The sequence below is a fragment of the Astyanax mexicanus genome, chromosome 20 (genome assembly GCF_023375975.1).
Source record: "Astyanax mexicanus isolate ESR-SI-001 chromosome 20, AstMex3_surface, whole genome shotgun sequence".
Taxonomy (NCBI): domain Eukaryota; kingdom Metazoa; phylum Chordata; class Actinopteri; order Characiformes; family Acestrorhamphidae; genus Astyanax; species Astyanax mexicanus.
The window spans coordinates 1466879-1487514 of record NC_064427.1 but is presented as its reverse complement, the minus strand read 5'-3'; the positions used below and the strand labels follow the sequence as shown (position 1 = coordinate 1487514).

Here is a 20636-nt window from a genome sequence, read left to right as displayed (position 1 = left end):
CCATGCTGCCACATTATGGCCCCATGCTGCCACATTACGGCCCGATGCTGCCACATTATGGCCCGATGCTGCCACATTATGGCCCGATGCTGCCACATTAAGGCCCCATGCTGCCACATTATGGCCTGATGCTGCCACATTAAGGCCCCATGCTGCCACATTATGGCCCGATGCTGCCACATTAAGGCCCGATGCTGCCACATTATGGCCCGATGCTGCCACATTATGGCCCGATGCTGCCACATTACGGCCCGATGCTGCCACATTGTGGCCCGATGCTGCCACATTATGGCCCGATGCTGCCACATTACGGCCCGATGCTGCCACATTACGGCCCGATGCTGCCACATTACGGCCCGATGCTGCCACATTATGGCCCCATGCTGCCACATTACGGCCAAACACTGCCACAATAAGGCCCGATGTTTCCATATTTTGTCCCAGAGCTGCCACATTATAGCCTGGTGCTTCCACATTTTTCCCCCGAGCTGCCACACTATGACCCGGCGCTGTGCTGAGGAATCCTGTACAACAGAGGAAACTCTCACTCTTCTATCCTTTCCTGGGGTGGTCCTGATGAGTGCCAGTTCATCATTATAACATTGTGGATGGTCTTTGTGAATGCACTTGAGGATACTTTCAAAGTTAGTTGAGTAGTTTTTGCTTCTCATAATCTGGATTAGAACATTACTGAAATATTCACTATTCACTGTATACCTGTAACTCTACCTCTTCACTACTTTACTTTAACTGATGCTCTCAAACACATTATTAAGAGACAAGAAATTCAAGCAATTAACTGTGTTCTCTCAATTGTTGCTGAATGCAATCAATTCCTCACAGCAGTTCTTTCTACCAATAAACGGAATCTGGGAAGAGGTTTTCTCTGCACAGTAGAGACAGTTACTCCAACAAAAGCAGAATAAACTCTTTTAATATCCTCAATTTTGGCACAATAAACAATGAATCAGCAAGTTTCCCTTTACAGTGTATATGTAGTTTACTTATTTAAATATTGTTTATTGAGTGTACAGTAAATCTGCCGTAAACCATCAGCCAGTCCGTTATAATCTGGGATTACACCCAAAAAATAGATAAATAAATAAATAAATCATAAAAATAGGAAGTGAAGGATGATTTCTCATAATCCTCGACGCTTCACTCACTCATAATCCGCCATCTCCGGGAACTGATAATTCAGCACTTCTGATTGGCCGGCTCCTCAGAGCGTCCTAAAGTAAACATGTCCGCCCCCTCTGATCCGTCCTGCTGGGACATGAAGGAGCAGAGTTATCAGATCTGCAGCTTTACCGAAAATCACAGGGTCACCAGCCAGTCATCAGCCAATCAGACGCAATTTCACAATTATCTCTCTTCTGCTTTGATCTTTTTTAAAGCATTTTATTTAGTGAAAACTTACAAAAAATACAAAAAAATGAGTAAACTATCAAAAATAAACTTAGTACATTAAAATTGTGTCATATTACAATATTATCTTTTGCAATACTGTGTTGATTCTCAAAAACTACAAAAAAACAGTACTAATCGTTATTTATTAGTTTAGATTAGTAAAGATTGGTGTCAGAAGTGGTTAATTTAGTGTGTGTGTGTGTGTGTGTGTGTTTGTGTGTGTGTGTGTGTTAATGTGTGAGTTTAACCGTTTTCAAATCTCTCCCTGAGGACGCTCAGTGTTTACAGCCCCAGTAGACACGTAGTTCATTAGTTAATTAGTTAATTAGTTAATTAGCCCTTCATTAAAGTTAATCAGGTGAGCTGCTGATAAACACCATCTAAATGTTCTTTCCAAAAACACAATCTGACTACCGACCGCTGGGATCAGGTTTATAGCTTTAATTCCGGCAAACCAAAATGTGTATCAAATATAAAGTAGAATGCACAGTCCAGTGCTTTTTATTTAAATATATAGTATATATATATATTTAATAGTTAATATATAATAGTTATTAGAAGGACTGCAAAAAACTGTGTTTAATATTTAACATTTTAAAGTTCTAAACTTTATTATAAAATATAAAACTGACAAAACTAAAAAGTTCCTATTTTTTTAGTTTGCTTGTTTTGTTTTAGTTTTTGTTATTTTCTAATATTTAAAATGATTTTTTGTGACTGAAGTAGAATACACAGTCCAGTAACTTTTATTTAAATGGTTTTTGTTTATTATTATTTTATATAGTATCAGATATTATAAGGTCTGCACAGGACTGTGTTTAATATTATATTTCCAATATTCCAAACTTTTTATAAAACATTTTATTTTGAAAACATTTTATTCATATAGAAATATAGAAATATAACAATTTTTTTTTCATTTTATTTTTTTTTTGTGTTTTTTAGAATTGTGTATTTTATTATCCTGTTGTATTTCTATATAAATGAACAGGTTCAAATTGAAGAGATAAATGCAGTGTATTCTGACTGTATTAATGTATTCTACACTGCAGCAGTAAATGTGTGTGTGTATATATAGGTGTGTGTGTGAAGCAGGTCTTCTTGTACAGGATTTGGGTCATAACCGGACTGCAGGGTCACGCTTACATTATTAATCAGCTTTGTAACGGAGAGCCGGCCGAGGCTCCAGGTCCGGGAGTGCTCCGGTCCGCCCCGGCTCTTCGCTCCAGCCCTGCGTCGTGCTCTCCATGCTCTCCAGCTCTGTTAGGTTTGTGGTTTCACAGGATGCCGCTTATGTTGGTGTAAAGCAATGCTTTCCTCAGTCAGTGTGCCGCGGCTGGGCTGGCGCTCGGCTCCGGTTCCTGTTGCAGCACTGTGATATATATATATATATATATATTATATATACAGTATTTAGTGTTTTTTAATTTATTCTAGTCTTTACTACTCTAGGTTTAGGTTTAGCCTTATGTGAGAGCTTTATCTGAGAGCTCATCAGTCTCATCATTCTACCTACGATGCATCTGTATCATATATCTGTGGAGCTTTTGACTGGAGACTGAGGATAAGAAGAAGAAGAAGAAGAAGAAGAGAGAGAAGGAGAAGAAGGAGAAAGAGGAGGAGGAAGATCATCAGCAACAGCAGCAGCGGCAGCAGCAGGAGGAGGAGGAGCTCGGCTGCTTTTGTTGAAGCTGCTATAGAAGAGAAAGAAGAAGAAGAAGAAGAAGAAGAAGAAGAAAAAGAAGAAGCGCATGGCTGGACGGTGAGATCCGCCGTTCTCTTCCCATGGAAATCATGCCCTGCTGGATCCTGGACGCGATCCCATGCCAGGACCTGGTGGATTTGGTGTGCCAGGTTGGGGCACACCTGGCACAGGATCAGTGAGAGAGGATTCCGAGCGGGATTGGTGGATTTGGGGCTCACCACATTTGGTGCGCACCATTGTTATTGGCTATACATTTGGAGCATGGCGCTCCTTTGCTCTGTAGAACAGGAGCTGAAGACTGCTGAAGACTGCTGAAGACTGCTGAAGATGCCTGACTGCCTGCCCACTTTTGTGCCCTTTCTCCTGGGCACACTGTACCCTCTGTACCCTCTGGATCTTCTGTACCCCCTGGATCTTTTGAACATGAACCCTCTGGACTCTTTGGACAAATGAAAAAGGAATAAAAAAGGAAGAGGAGGCTTTAAAGCTTTGGAGCTTGGGGCATTTTTCCCTCTTTTGGTTTCTTTTCTCCGGTCCTTCATCCCCCCCTCCCTCATCATCATCTCATCATCTTCCTCACAGAAGGTGGTGAGGGGTGGTGGAGGGGGATCTATCTCTTTCCTTTCCAGCGATGAAGAGCAACCCATGCGGGCACTCTGGGCACCCCGGGCACCCCGACATGGCCGTGTACGACCACCACCTCCACCACCACAACAACAACAACGGAGAAGACGAAGAGGACGAGGACGAGGACGATGCTCGCGAAGCCTCAGCGAGTCCCATCAAACGTCTCAAAACTGACCACCCCCTTCCCTGTCTCCCCCCAGAGGAGGCCTACCAGAAGCTGGCCACCGAGACGCTGGAGGAGCTGGACTGGTGCCTGGACCAGCTGGAGACCCTGCAGACCAGGCACTCCGTCAGCGAGATGGCCTCCAACAAGGTAGGCTGGCGTTTGATTGCACACACGTGTAGAGCGTCTACACAAAATATGGATATGCTTCATGTTGCATGTGAAACGTATCATTGAAATGGTGAGATTTCTAATACATAATCATGTATATGGTGAATAAGCTAGTGGGGCTGTATGTAATGCAATGGATTTTCTGAGTCTTATATATTCATGTTTCCATATATATTAATTTATTGGCCTATACGTTGATGAAGCTACCTGTCTACACCTGTATAAACATTTATAAAGGTGGTATAACACTTGCGAAAGCGTAATAACAGGTGTATGACTGGTGTATGACTGGCACTTGTTGGAATAATCTTTCATAAATGCTTATATACTGTACACATAATAATTTACATGGTGAATAAGCTAGTAGACCATCCCATTCGCATAGACTGTATTTTCTGAGTCTTTATATTCATATGTCACATGACATAAGCCCATATAGGCATTCATATTCAAGTTACACTTACAAAAAGAGTAATAACAGGCGTATGACTGGCACTTGTTGAAATAAGCTTTCATAAATGCTTACATACTGTACTTATGATAATGTATAGAAACATAATATTGTATAAGGTGAATAAACTAGTATGCCGTATGCAATGCAATGGATTTTCTGGTTCTTATATATACATATATTCATTTATTGGACTGTATGTTGATAAAGCTACCTGTCTACACCCATATAAACATTTATAAAGGTGGTCTAACACTTGCGAAGGAGTAATAACAGGTGTATGACTGGTGTATGACTGGCACTTGTTGAAGTAAACGCTTATATACTTGTTGGAATAAATGTTTATATACTGTACACATAATATTTTACATGGTGAATAAGCTAGTGGCCCATACCATTCACCTACACTGGATTTTCTGGCTCTTATATATTCATGTTTTCATATATATTTATTTATTGGCCTGAACATTGATGAAACTACCTGTCTATACCTGTCTAACCCTTAAATTACAACAAGATGACATGACATAAGCCCATATATGCATTCATATTCAAGTTACACTTTAAAAAAGAGTAATAACAAGTGTATAACTGGTGTATTTACATGGTGAATAAAATAGTAGGCCATTCCATTTGCATACACTGGGTTTTCTGGGTCTTATATATTTATATTTTCATATACAGCTCTGGAAAAAATGAAGTGACCTCTTCAGTTCCTGAATCAGTTTCTCTGATTTTGCAATTTATAGGTTTATGTTTGAGTAAAATGAACATTGTTGTTTTATTCTATAAACTACAGACAACATTTCTCCCAAATTACAAATAAAAATGTTGTCATTTAGGGCATTTATTTGCAGAAAATGATGCAAATAATGTAAAAATAAAATCTATATTTGGTGGAATAACCCTGGTTGGTTTTTAATCACAGATTAAATTTCATGCATCTTGGCATCATGTTCTCCTCCACCAGTTTTACACACTGCTTTTGGATAACTTTACTCCTGGTGCAAAAATTCAAGCAGTTTAGAACTGTAGCTTCCTCTTGATTATATTCCAGAGGTTTTCAATTTAGTAGAATTAAAGAAACTCATAATCTTAAAGCTCTCTCTTATTTTTTCCAGAGCTGTATATGTGTATATAATGACATATGTTGAGGTGAAATGGTCTGTATAGTCTAGTAGCGTCTGTTGTTCCGTGTCTTCTCTGGAAAGTTGGTGCATCCTGCTGGATGTTTGAGATGTTGTATAGCAGGTTTAGTAGTATATATCTTCAGTGTAGAATTAGTGTATAAACATTGTGAGCACTGAAGCTTCATCCTGGCGTTTAGGGAGTTAACGGTATTACTGTTGGCCAGGGCACAGCAGGTAAAGTCTGCGTCTTAGCAGTGGTGGACAGCTGGCAGGCTGGGACTTATCGGGCAGGGACAGGGTGGCCACTGCTGGGTTGCCATGTCATGCAAACGTATACAAACCATGCGCAATACATGCAGTATATGCAGTCAGCGGTGAGTCAGGCCTGCTTAGGCTTCTCCATCACGCAGCCTGGGCTCATCCTCAGCATCCTCTATGAATAGTGAATCTGCTTTTTATCGTCTGATAGCATTAAAATAAAGACAAGATAATTGTGATGCCCTGATAGTAACATCTGACCATCTACATCAGCATCTGTGGTATTGTGATTGTGATTTAAAGGGCACCTTCAATTTTTTATGAATTTCATGCCCATTTATTTTTTTGGTGCATTTTAATTGTCTTCATGTTTTATTTTTCCTACTTTAATATAAAAAGTTAAAAATAAATATAGCAGGTGAAATATGTGGGGAAACTAATGTAAGTAAATCATAAGAATTAAACAATTATATGAAAGTCAATAATAAGTAAATTGATTTAAAAGCGTAATTTAAAATATAACTCTAATAACTGTGTAGTTACACATTAACAATTCATGTAATAACAGTGTAACTAATGGTGAATTACACAGTCAACTAATAAAAAGTGTAAATTAAAACAAACAACAGTAAAATATATGTAATCAATCAAATATTAAAAATAAGATTCTACTCTATAATAATATAAATAGGCCTTTAATAACTGTGTAGTAGCAAATCAACAATCCATGTAATAACAGTGTAACTACTGTTCAATACATATAGTAGGTAGAGAAAATGTCATTAATAAGTGAATTCATTAAAATGTTTAACCTAAAACATAAAACAGTTAAAATATGTAAACAACATCTTAAAATAAGCTCCCACATTATAGCAAGTGTAAGTGTAATTACACATTATTAACTATCCCTGTAATAACAGTGTAACTACTGGTGAAGTACATATTGCTACAGATTAATTACATTTCTTCATAAAAACATTTATATCATGTTATAAGTACTAAACTTAAACTTATTCACCATGTAAATTATTATGTGTACAGTATATAAGCATTTACATAAGCGTTTATTTAAACAAGTGCCAGTCATACACCTGTTATTACTCCTTCGCAAGTGTTATACCACCTTTATAAATGTGTATACGGGTGTAGACAGGTAGCTTCATCAATGTACAGGCCAATAAATTAATATATATGGAAATATAAATTAATAACCATTGAAGCATTGTTTTATAAATGCATTATACAGTGTTTATGAATGTGTTATGAAGCTCCTATGTAGGGGCCCTACAGATAAAGTGCTGGAATCGTTACTGGCTCAATTTGCATTCTTCAGCTTCTTTGGTAGATAAGGGTTTCTGCAGAAGGCTGGGTGTTTACTGGGAGTGATGGTCTGGGCTGTGGTTTAACTGGTGCTGAAAGCTGCATTGTGCTGGGAGGTGTGATGATAAGTGAATGATGGTTCTGCAGAAGTGCTGCTTTGTTTACTGTGGTTAAAATAACACTGGGCATGATCCTAATAATGGAGTGGAGGATAGAAGTGGAGAGAGAGAGGGAGACTGAGAAAGTGTAGGATAAAAAAGAGAAAGAGACAGTGGAGGACAAAGAAAAGAGAGAAAGTGGAGGATAAATAAAAAAGTTACAGAGAGAGACTACAGGATAAATAAAAGAGAGAGAGAGAGAGAGGAGGATAGATAAAAGAGAGCAAGAGAGAAAGTGGAGAATAAATAAAAGAGAGAGAGGGATAGTGGAGACCAAATAAAAGAGAAAGTAAGTGTAGGATAAAGAAAAGCGATAGAAAATTAAGGATAAATAAACAAGACAACAAGAAGAGGAGAAATGAGAGAGAGAGAGGAGGATAAAGAAAAGAGAGAAAGTGGAGGATAAAAAAGAAAGAGAGAGTGGAGGATAAAGAAAAAAGAAAGAGAGATAAAGTTGAGGATATATAGAGAGAGACATAGAGAGAGAGAGAGTGAAGAATAAAGAAAAGAGAGAAAATGAAGGGTAAATAAAAGAGAGAGAGACAGAGAGAGAGAGAAAGTGGAGGATAAATAAGAAAGAGAGAGTGGAGGATGAAGAAAAAGAGAAAAGTGGAGGATAAATAAGAAAGAGAGAGTGGAGAATAAATAAAAGAGAACTACATCTACATTTCTGTCTTCAAGTAAGATTAAAAAATAAAGGTAGTTGGTTGGTGTGGTGCAGAATATACCGCCATAGCGTGCTCTACACAAGAGTATTAGCTAAGCTAGTTCAGCACCATAAACGTGTGTTTATATGGTATATTCTCACAGCTCTTGACCGGCCCTACGGTCTAACTGCTGCTTATTAAGTGTGAGGAGGTCATTAGATATTGGTCCCCATAAAATACCACTCATATCCAGGTCTGACCTGAAGTGTAATATAATATATAACATATGCAGGACTGAAATTTAACACAGAAGTCAAATTGAAGGTAAACACAGATGCAGATGTAATTATAAAGGTAATAAAGCGCGGTATTCGTGCAGGCCTTATCCCAAAAATGCAAAGTGTGTTTACTCAGAGCCGATTATGTAACACAGCTTTTAACACAATTACCGTTCTCTGATGAGCAGAGAGGGGAAGAGTGCTTTCTAGGAAGCGATAAGCTGAGTAACGTCCCGCCGCCGCGCTTCTATCTGGAAACATTTGTGATGTTGTCAAAGCTTCGCTGTCTGGAGCCGAAACAGACGACCCATTCAGTCCTGAGGCCTGGAGACTCGCTCGGTCCTGCTGCTGGCATTCATACAGAAATGCACCCACCGCCATGCCCACCATTATCATACACACACACACACACACACACACACATACTAAGCTTATAAGGCTAGTGAATGCTACTTTTTATTGAATTGAACATTGTTTGAGCACTTTTGCTTCACATATGCTACAGATAGCAGTTTTCCTTTAGTTGTACTGTACTGTACTATAGTGTAGTTTAATGTAGTGTTTTGTTGTTTAGTGTAGTGTACTGCAGCTTAGTGCTCTGTAGTGTAATGTATTATTCTCCAGTGTAGTGTATTGCAATGTAGTGCACTGTATTGCAAAGTCTACTGTATTGTATTGTACTGAACTGCATTGTAGTGTATCGTACTGCAGTGTACTGCACGGTACTATACTTCAGTGTAGTGTACTGCAATACAGAACTGTATTTTCCTGTAGTGTACTGAACTGCAGTGTAGTGTAGTGTGTTGTACTATAGTGTAGTGAAATGCAGTTTAGTGTAGTGTACTGCAGCTTAGTGCTCTGTACTGTAATGTACTATGCTGCAGTGTAGTGTATTGTATTGTACTGAACTGCGGTGAAGTGTATTGTATTGTACTGCAGTGTACTGCACTGCAATACAGAACTGTAGTTTACTGTAGTGTATTCTACTGTAGTGTAGTGAAATGCAGTTTAGTGTACTGCAGCTAAGTTCTCTGTACTGTAATGTATTATGCTGCAGTGTAGTGTATTGTACTGCAGTGTACTGCACTGCAATACAGAACTGTAGTTTTCTGTAGTGTACTGAACTGCAGTGTAATGTAGTGTGTTGCACTGTAGTGTAGTGAAATGCATTTTAGTGTAGTGTACTGCAGCTTAGTGCTCTGTACTGTAATGTACTATGCTGTAGTGTACTGTATTGCAATGTAGTGCACTGTACTGCAGTGTACTGCACAGTACTATACTGCAAAGTAGTGTACTGCAATGCACAGTACTGTAGTTTAGTGTAGTGTAGGTTATTGTACCGCAGTGTACTGAAATGTAGTGTACTGTAATGCACGGTACTGTACTGCAGTGTACTGTAGCGCAGTGTAGTGTACTATTGTGTAGTGTATTTCACTGTAGTGTACTGAACTGCAGTTTAGTGTAGTGTATTATAGCTTAGTGCTCTGTACTGTAAGGTGCTATGCTGTACTGTACTATATTACAATGTAATTGCAACTGTATTGCAGTGTACTGCACAGTATTATAATGCAGTGTAGTGTATTGTACTGCACAGGAGTGCACTGTAGTGTAGTGTAGTAAAAAAACAACATGTTGTTATTATTGGCCTCCAGTGAAACGGGCCAATCACAGGACCCCCATCCTCTGACCAGGTATCATATGGATGCTATATGCTTCGACCAATCAGACGCTTCGCTGCTCCCTCGCCCTCCTTGTATATTTTGCTTCTCTCACGTTTGTCATTAAAGCACTTGGAGCATGCAGCTCAAGCTCCGCCCACAGCACTGCATGCTGATCAACGGAATACCAACACACACACACACACACACTTACACACACACACACACACACACACACATCAACAAACATGCCCTTTCCATCACTGAGCAGACCAGCGGGCACGAGCAGGATCCGACATGCCCCCAGTAACCATGGCAACACAGCAAACGAAGAGAGAGAGAGAGAGATATGGATAGAACAAAAGAGAGAAAAAGAGAAAGAGATGGACAGAGAATGAAAGGGCTTTTTTATATACATATACAGCTTTGGAAAAAAAAATAGACCACTTCAGTTTCTAAATCAGTTTCTCTGATTTAGACATTTGATTTATTTATTTTTAAGAAAAATGAACAATGTATATAAACTATAAACTACGGATAACATTTCTCCCAAATTCCAAATAAAAAATGTCAATTGTCATTTAGAGCATTTATTTCAGAAATCAATATTTGGTGGAATAACCCTGGTTTTTAATCACAGTTTTTTTTCATGCATCTTGGCATCATGTTCTCTTCCTCCACCAGTCTTACACACTGCTTTTGGATAACTTTATGCTGCTTCACTCCTGGTGCAAAAATTCAAGCAGTTCAGTTTGGTGGTTTGATGGTTTGTGATCATCCATCTTCCTCTTGATTATATTTCAGAGGTTTTTAATTTGGTAAAATCAAAGAAACTCATAATTTTTAAGTGGTATCTTATTTATTTGAATCTTGAATCCTGTGCACCTGAGGGAACTCTTTCCCTTCCTTTCCTAGGAGGTCCTGATGAGTGCCAGTTTCACCATTATAGTGCTTTTTCATCATTTCACTGAATGTGACTGCGCTTGAGGATACTTTTATCATTTATTTTTCTTAAAGATTGAGTTTGAGACATGTGACATATATACAGCTCTGAAAAAAAATAAGAGACCATCTTCTAAAACAGAAGCTGAATTTTTAGGAGCTCACCTGGACTAAACCTGCCCGGCAACCTCATCCTCATTGGCAGGTGTACCTTAAATGCTATTGGCTGAGTAGTGTGAGGCGTTGCTGATGATGCTGAGTGTTTATGTACTTCATGGCTTGGTTGTATATCAGTTTTTTCTTCTTCGCTTTGCATAACCGGTTCAGAGTGACGCAGGAGAACAGAAGAGCTGTTTTGTTGTAGTCAAATAGGTGCAGGCTGGTACAATAAAGCTGCCCACGGGTCACGGGATTAATACAGGACCTTGTTTGGATGACTGGCTGCATTTGTTTTTCAAATCAGGTCATTCAGGTCCAGAAACATGAATGGCTGCGTCCAGGTTATATGAATTCTAGGGTTTTAGTAGAGGGGGGGGGGGGGGGGGAGGGGTGGAGGAGTGAGATGATGGGTGGTGTGATCTCCAGATCTACATATGAATGCTGATTCATTCTCTTTCAGAACGCTGGTCCTCATTGGTCCACCAATCAGAGTAAGCGCTGCGCTATCTAAGTGGCCCCGCCTCTAATTCAGCTTTAATTATATAATTATATATGCAATTTAAAAAATGTATAATATATAATCAAGTGAAGATGATACAAGCAAACATACAAGCAAAGCAAGTACAAAGTTCAAAGTTCACCTCAAGCAGAAGATGATACAGTACAATGATAATATGATATAATAATAATAATAATAATAATAATAATAATAATAATAATAATAATAATAAGACCGCTTTAATATAAGACTACCTCTATCAATGACTACTGTTTATCAATGGCTTATAAATGAGTTTATTAATTACTTTAATTAATTAGTATGAAATTACATTATTAAAAACCAAGGCAAGTTTCTCTTGAGTCTATGATCATTTATGTAAAATATAGTGTATATGTAAAACTTCAGACATTTACATCCTAATTAATAACAAGTAATAAACTCCTTCATTAGCCATTTATAACGCCTTTATAAATGTGTTCTTATTTTAAAGTGGTAACATCATTAAAACACATAGAAAAATAAATATAATAATGAATTAATTAGTTAGTTATTAATTAGGTTGTAAATGGTTTGTAAAACAAGGAATGTTTCTTTTGATTATACTGTAAAAACTTTGTTGCTGCTTATTAATGTCTTATATATATTTAAAGCTGTTGTATAGTATATTTGTGTCTTTTTATGTTATTGTTAATATTTTAAATATTTCCCTTTAAATATTAGCATGTGAGCATTATTGGTCACATTGCAAAACACTGGATCATATTATTGATCATTATCAGAATGTGGTGTGTATTGATTGGCCGTATCCGTACTGTATCAGTGTGTGAATGAAGGCAGTGGTTTCTTAATCCTCTTAATCCTACCGTCTGCACGACTCCAGGTTTAGGATTTAGGTCAGAGAGTGGTCCTAATGTTCTGCAGCTCTAAAGATTCCTAAAAGATGGTTTGAGATGATGAGATGATGTCCAGATGGTTTGAGATTATGTAAAAGGTTTGAGGATGATTTGAGATGGTTTGAGATGATGTTGGAAGTGTGAAGATGGGAGGAAGTGTATAAATGGGAATGCTGGCTCTAGACAGGAAATAGAATAATGTTTTGAGGTGGTTTGAGATGATGCAAAGATAATTGGAGACGTTTTGGGATGATGCGAAGATGATTTCAGATTGTGTAAAGATGAGAGGGTTTGAGATGATGCGATGTTGATCTGTGATGGTTTGATATGATGCAAAGATGATATTAGAATTTGTAAAGATGGTTTGAGACGATGTGAAGATGGTTTGAGATGATGTGAAGACAATTTAAGATGGTTTGAGATGATGTGAAGACAATTTAAGATGGTTTGAGATGATGTAAAGATGGTTTAAGATGTTTTTAGATGATGCAAAGATGATTTCAGATTGTGTAAAGATGGTTTGAAATGATGCAAAGATGATTTCAGATTGTGTAAAGATGGTTTGAAATGATGCAAAGATGATTTCAGATTGTGTAAAGATGGTTTGAGACGATGAAAGACGGTTTAAGATGGTTTGAGACGGTTTGAGATGATGTGAAGCCACTGTAAAACAATGGGTTGGACTATAGTATATTAATAACTATTCATGTTATTGTTCATTGTCTTATATATTTCCCTTAAAATAAAAGCATTTGATAGTTTTTGCCACATTTTAAAACCCTGGATCATATTATTGATCATTATCAGCTTTCTAAAATCAGCTCTGCTAACAGAATGTGTTTGGTGTGTATTGATTGGCTGTATCCGTGTGGCTGTACTGTATCAGTGTGTGATTAATGGATAATGGCAGGGGTCTGAGTGTGCGTGAGCTGAGAGGCGGGACGACGGCTGGAGGAGAATTAGAACATCAGTCCCCAAGGCCTTCACACCCCCCCCAGTCCCCCCTCCTCCCACCCTTACCACCATCACCCTCATCATCATCATCCACCTGCCCCCCCCCCTCCAACCCTCCATCATCCACCTCCCTCCCACCCCCCCGCAGCCTCATCAGCAGATAGTAGGCATGCCTCGGCCGCCCCAGCCCCTCTCTCTCCTCCTGTAATCAGTGCTGATTGGCCGGCCGGTGGGCTCGGGCGCATGGCTGATGAGCGCAGGCCTTATTTGGAAGGTGTTGACAGTAGCGCTGCTCCTCCAGAAGCTCACCATCCTCCCACCTCTGCCATTTTTCTCAGAGAACAGGCGAGAGAACATGCGTCCCACCGACTCAGACTGCATCCCTCTGATATCCAGTCAGCTGACGTCCTCGCCGAGCGTCCGTCCTCTTTGGTTACAGAGCATAACGAGCTGAAACAGATTGGTGATCACAGATTTGTGTCGGACGGATCGTGCGGATCGCATGATTATATATCTTTATTGTTATTTTTCTCGCTTTGGTGATTCTGTGAAAATGCCTGAGGCGAATTACTTGCTCTCCGTCTCCTGGGGATATATAAAGGTATGGCGTCCTCCTTCTTCATCCCTGGAACAGTTCTGTCTTCTGCAGGGCTGCAGTCACGACTTCAGGTTCAGGATTTAGGTCAGAGAGCGGTCCTAATGTTTTGCAGCTCTAAAGAGTCCCATTGGAAGAGCACTAGAGCACCAGAAACGCTAAATAATCCTAGAAATAAAAAACAGAACTGTCCAATCCTGGTGGACTGCTTGTTTGCCTGAGGACATTTGCTGATTTAAGGGATTTAAGATGGTTTGAGATGGTTTGAGAGGTGTAAAGGTGAGAGAATGTATGTAATTGGAAATGCTGGCCAAAGATAGAAAAGAGTACTGTGTGAAATTCTCGACTTGTGAAAGCGTTCGAGAGCCATTGTAAGGTTTTGCAGCTCTAAAGAATCCCACAGGGAGAATCAGCATCCAGATTATACTGTAGATGTTTGAGAGGTGTGAAGATGGGAGAAGGTGAATAATTGGGATGCTGGCCAAAGATAGAAAAGAAAAGTCATGTGAAATTCTCGACTTGTGAAAGCATTCGAGAGCCATCGCAACGTTTTGCAGCTCTAAAGAATCCCAATGGGAGACCCATAGAGCACCAGAAACCCTAAATAATCCTAGAAATAAAAAATACAACCATCCAATCCTGGTGCATTTGTTTGTCTGAGGATGTTTGGTGGGATTTGAGATGGTTTGAGATGGTCTCAGATGGTGTGAAGATGGGAGGAAGTGTATAATTGGAAATGCTGGCTCAAGATAGAAAGGAGAGTCGAGTGAAATTCTCGACTTGTGAAAGGGTTCGAGAGCCATCACAACATTCCCGTTGGGAGGCTCAGCATCCTAGAAACGCTAAAAGACAAAGGATTGTCCAATCCTTGTGCATTTGTTTGTCTGAGGAAATTTGCAGGGATTTGAGAGGGTTTGAGATGATGTGAGAGGTGTGAAGATGAGAGGAAATGGATAATTAGGGATGCTGGACCAAGGTAGAAAGGAGAATTTTGTGAATTTTTTTATTGTTTTACAGCTCTAAAGAATCCCATTGGGAAAATCAGCATTCTAGAAACAATAAAAGAAAAGGGATTGTCCAGTTCTGGTGCATTTGTTTGCAAGAGGATGTTTGGTGGGATTTAAGATGGTTTGAGATGGTGTGGAGATGGGAGGAAATGAATAATTGGGAATGCTAGCCCGAGACAGGAAGGGGAATTGTGTGAAATTATTGATGTGTGAAAGCATTCTGACCTTTAATACCAAGCTAGGCCTGTCATTATAACGATATGTTGTCCCATAGCTGCGATAAACAATACAGTTGTCACGTTTAAGGCTATTTTAGGCCACGGATTTAATGATAAAATGCTAAGCAAATATATCAGTACATTCACATTAATGAATAATCTTAAGTTCTGTCTATTTATTGTACAATAAATCAATAATTTAATTATTGAGAAAGGCCTAAGCAAACCTGTGTTGGTCTGAGAGGATATTGAGCTGAAACTGATTTCATGTTGAACGGATTGAACAATATCTTTATTGTCTTTATAGGTGAATTATTGCGCTTTGTCTCGTATGGAATATGTATGGAATATATAAAAGTATGGCATCCTCCTTCTTCATCCCTGCATCTGTTCTATTTATTGCAGAACTGCAGTCACAACTTCAGATTCAGGATTTAGGTCAGAGAGCGCTCCTTCGAATGTTAGGATGAGTGCAATAGAAATATTTGCAATAAACAATAATATTGTCATTTTAAAAACATCATTCCATTGATTTAATGATAATATACTAAAAAAATCATCAGCAGCTTCGTGTCAGGGGTCAAACACAATGTATAACAACAGTGGGTAATATTAGGCTCAAAGTCCTCTGAGAATGTGTTAGTTGGTTTGAGCTATTGGTTGGTTGGTTTAATAGTAATGTTCTGGCAGGTTGGGTTCCTTATCGAATCATGAACTAAGCATGTGATTAATGTGATTTTTAAGATGTTGCTGCTGATGATACTTACCCCCCTCCCTCCCTCTCTCCACTCCAGTTCAAGAGGATGCTGAACCGGGAGCTGACCCACCTGTCGGAGATGAGCCGCTCCGGAAACCAAGTGTCCGAGTTCATCTCCAGCACCTTCTTAGGTAATCACACCCATCACATCATCACAGCTCATCAGAACCAGGACTCTTACAGCAAGTGCTTTTACACACGAGTGTGAACAAGAGTCTGGAGTATATTAAAACCAGTGAGTTGTAATGTAGAGTTTCTCCAACAGCAGACCATAGAAACATCCAAGTGTATCTAACCCACAATGCTGGTCCATGGAATCATCTAAGTTGTCATATAGAGCCACTTTAATGTAGATGATGTATAGTCTTTCAGGTATACAATATATAGACTATTTTGATTATATTGCCAAGATTATTCGCTGACCCATCCAAATATATGATAAAAGACACACCTCTAAACTTCATGTAGCTTCAATTTAGATCAAGAATAGTAGAGTGTAGAGAGACTTATGGCTCCACCCAAGCCTCACATCACACAGCCATGCAGACCAGATTAGGATTTATAGTCAATAATATAGTGTATATATAGTGTATATAGAATGTATATATAGTGTATATGTCTGAGTGAGCGATTATGTTGGAGAGCTGTGTGTAATGGTGCTCTGATTGCAACTCCGCAGACAAGCAGCACGACGTGGAGATGCCCACCCCTCAGACTCAGAAGGAGAAGGAGAAGAAGAAGAAGCCCATGTCTCAAATCAGCGGCGTGAAGAAGCTGATGCACAGTACCAGCCTCACCAACTCCAACATCCCTCGCTTCGGGGTCAAAACCGAGACCGAGGAGTCCTTAGCCAAGGTGAGCCAATGAAACGCCGCCAATTCATTACAACTGGAGAGCTCCTTCAGCCACTCCCAGCCTTTCAAACAGAAATAGGCTCCAATCGCTTTAATTGAATTCTGATTGGATCTGATTATAGACCGGAGCAGACCTTCTGAGAAGGTCGTCGTTCGTCACAAAAACACATCGATCCGTTACATCACTGAGCGCAAAACCAGACGATACAGCCAGTCAAAACAAACACCCAGACGCACTTTAATAATATAATAATAATAGTTGCTATTATAGGTTTATATGTTTGAGTAAAATTATCATTGTTGTTTTATTCTATAAACTACAGACAACATTTCTCCCAAATTCCGAATAAAAATATTATAGTCATTTAGAACATTTATTTACAGAAAAGGAGAAAACAAGTTCATATTCATAAAGTTTTAAGTGTTCAGAAATCAATATTTGGTGGAATAACCCTGATGGTTTTTAATCACAGTTTTTTTTCATGCATCTTGGCATCATGTTCTCCTCCTCCACCAGTCTTACACACTGCTTTTGGATAACTTTATGCTGCTTTACTCCTGGTGCAAAAATTCAAGCAGTTCAGTTTGGTGGTTTGATGGTTTGTGATCATCCATCTTCCTCTTGATTATATTCCAGAGGTTTTACATTTGGTAAAATAAAAGAAACTAATTTTTAAGTGGTTTCTTTCCAGAGCTATATACAGTATCTTTGCCAAAAAATATTTTTTGTGTTCACTCACATTGCAACAAAAATTAACGTTTCCCTTTTTATTTTTGTATATTTTTTATATTTTTCATGCTTTTCTTTGTGTTTTGTCAGTATAATATTGTATAGTTATATGTTCTTCTGTATATACATGTTTCATTGCAGGAACTAGAAGACGTAAATAAATGGGGCCTTAATGTTTTCAAAGTCACCGAGTTTTCGGGGAACAGGCCTTTAACGGTGATGATGTACACGATATTTCAGGTGAGATTAAATCTGAATGTGGAAAAAATCAGCATTATTTCTAATAGCTGTTTTTATCATCTTATAAAAGTTAAAATAACGTCTGTGTGTGTTTTTCTCCAGGAAAGAGACCTGCTGAAGACGTTTAAAATTCCATTAGACACTTTTATAACCTACCTGATGACCTTAGAAGACCATTATCACGGAGACGTGGCGTATCACAATAACATCCACGCTGCTGACGTCACCCAGTCCACACACGTGCTGCTCTCCACGCCTGCTTTAGAGGTGAGGCCTGACTGTTATTCAGTGATTCAGATCAGAAAAAGACTCGAAGAAATGGTTCATATTTACTGAGCTACACATACAGAAGTAATGTGTCCGGCCCTTCAACAAAAAGAGCCAATCAGCTGGCTGGTTGTGCTGAGAGAAGAGGAAAGTCAGCATTACAGTCGAGTGCTGTGGAGATCTGCGCAAGTGCAGCAGCAACAACAAGCCATTATTCATTATTGTGTCAAATCCTTCGAACTGTTGATTTAGTGAGTGATATAAAATATTGTTCAACATTTAAACAGATAGGAGACAAAGCTACCCCCCACGTTTCCTTCCTGTCTGCTGATTTATCCTGGGATAATGAGTGTATATGTGAATATTGTGTGATTGTATGATTGTATGATGATGTATGAATATGTGTGAAGGTTATTGCTCATAGTGCTGTTTTTAGCAGTAATGAACAGAGGAGAGGTTATTATGGGATGTGTGGGCCGGGCGCTGTGGCTGATCCTCTGTCCTCTCCTTTATTCCAGGCCGTTTTCACAGACCTCGAAATTCTCGCTGCCATTTTCGCCAGTGCGATTCACGACGTGGATCACCCCGGCGTCTCCAACCAGTTCCTCATCAACACCAGTGAGTATTCTCTCCTCCTGCAGGCTGGAAATAGAGCCGGTGTATTTATAGGGTGTTTGATTGAGGAGAGAGGGACGTGTTTGTGTTTTCACCACTCGCCTCACAGGTGCCCACTCCTCACCCGCACGCCGTACCGCACATTTACACCCAGCGCCGGGCACACCCACAGACTGGCACAGTAAATAAACACCGCCGCCCCCGACTTCCGCTTCAGCACAGGGGCTGCTCCTCCCTCACTGATGATTTACAGCGGATAGAGATAAAATAAAATAAATAAAAAAAATACATACATGTAATTTTTTTTTATCTCTAGAATATCACCTAAAAAATTACAAGGATATAGTATATATATATATATATAGATAGATAGAGATAGATAGATAGATAGATAGATAGATAGAACTTTATTGATCCCTTTGGGAGGTTCCCTCAGGGAAATTAGGGTTCCAGTAGCAGCATCAATACAGTACACACTGATAGAAACAAAGAGTAGGTGACAGGGAGTAATAAAATAAAACTAAACAATCTTACAATATTGTTTATATATATATATATATATATATATTTATGATCAGCACCAGAAAAACTCTATTTGTTAACAGTTTTGCTGCCAATTGCCAAAAACTTAGTCAAAATGTTTTCCTTCAGTGGTGATGCTCTATAATTAAAATAAAAACATACATTCTCTTCTAATGTTTTATCTCTGTTAAATCACCATAAAATGACAAGAATACATTTTACATAAAAGGTTTTGTAACAGTTTTTTTTACTGGCAATTTTAACACAACTGAAAAAATATATTTTATACAAATTACTGTTGTTATGCATATATACTGAACGTACATATAACTGTCACATACAGTTTATTATAACAAAAAAGCAAAGTAAGAAAAAAACAGTAATAGACAGGAATACAAGAATGATCTTTTTGTTAACAGTTTTGCTGGCAATTTTTATTTACAGAATTGTGCCGGTATATTACTGTCTAATACATTTTATAACTAATAAAATGTAATAGTAAAGAGTTAAACAACTCCTAAGTTAATACATCAATCAATCAATCAGATTTGTTTTAATATTAGCAGTATAACAGGACTATCAGATGCAGATAAAGTGAATATGAAGCTGTAGGCTGTAGGCGTGGGGGGGGGGGGGGTTATAGAGCGTTATAGAGGGTTATAAAGCTGCTGTAACAGGAGAAACACAGACCCGGTTATGGCCTGTAATCCGGCTCTGTATCTCTGAGAGGGTCCAGCCCGACCCAAACACCCTCAAACACCATCACATCATCTGCTCCCCCAGCCCAGCAACCTCACGCCGAGCATCTCAGCCCCCTTACATAACAGAGCTGTGACATAATCACCCTGCAGATAAATCACATCCCGAGAGGAGCATCTGCCTGAGAGAGGCTGAGGGTGTGGAGAGTAATCCCCATCACCCGGATCCACCTACTGCTCTGTTACAGCCCAGTACTGCAGAAAATATACATCACTATACAGCGGTTACAATTCAGTATATTTCATATATTGGGATACTGTAAAGAAGATTATATATCAGGATTTTATTCTATCATCGTATGAAAAAAAAACGTGTGAGGATAGGGCTCCGAGTGCTCCAGCAGTCTAAAACGCACCCACTACGATCGGGAGATAGCAGGTTCGAATCCCGGTCATGCAGCTTGCCATCAGCTGCCGGAGCCCCGAGAGAGCACAGTTGGCCTTGCTCTCTCTGGGTGGGTACAGTAGGTGGCGCTCTTTACCCTCATCACTCTTAGGGTGATGTGGATCAGCACAAGGCTGCATCTGTGAGCTGATGTATCAGAACCGAGTCGCTGCGTTTTCCTCCGAGCGTTAGATCTGTGATGCTACTCCACAGTACAAAAAGAGGTAGATTCTAAACAAATACTAATTATTGCAATAAAATG

General features: G+C 39.1%; 1 protein-coding gene across 10 annotated transcripts in view; it reads left to right on the top strand.

Annotated features, from left to right (window-relative positions):
- LOC103036368 (cAMP-specific 3',5'-cyclic phosphodiesterase 4D) overlaps positions 1-20636 on the top strand; it is a 216136-nt gene that overhangs the window by 184065 nt on the left and 11435 nt on the right. For 9 of the 10 annotated variants that reach the window (XM_022680783.2, XM_022680780.2, XM_022680784.2 and 6 more), the window contains 6 exons: positions 3943-4055; positions 16041-16134; positions 16683-16858; positions 17729-17827; positions 17930-18094; positions 18613-18712. In XM_022680783.2, coding sequence (XP_022536504.2) covers positions 3943-4055; positions 16041-16134; positions 16683-16858; positions 17729-17827; positions 17930-18094; positions 18613-18712 — 747 coding nt within the window. Of the gene's footprint in view, positions 1-3942; positions 4056-13638; positions 14028-16040; positions 16135-16682; positions 16859-17728; positions 17828-17929; positions 18095-18612; positions 18713-20636 lie in introns of those variants that run through there. The other variant, XM_022680790.2, reaches the window with a different exon arrangement.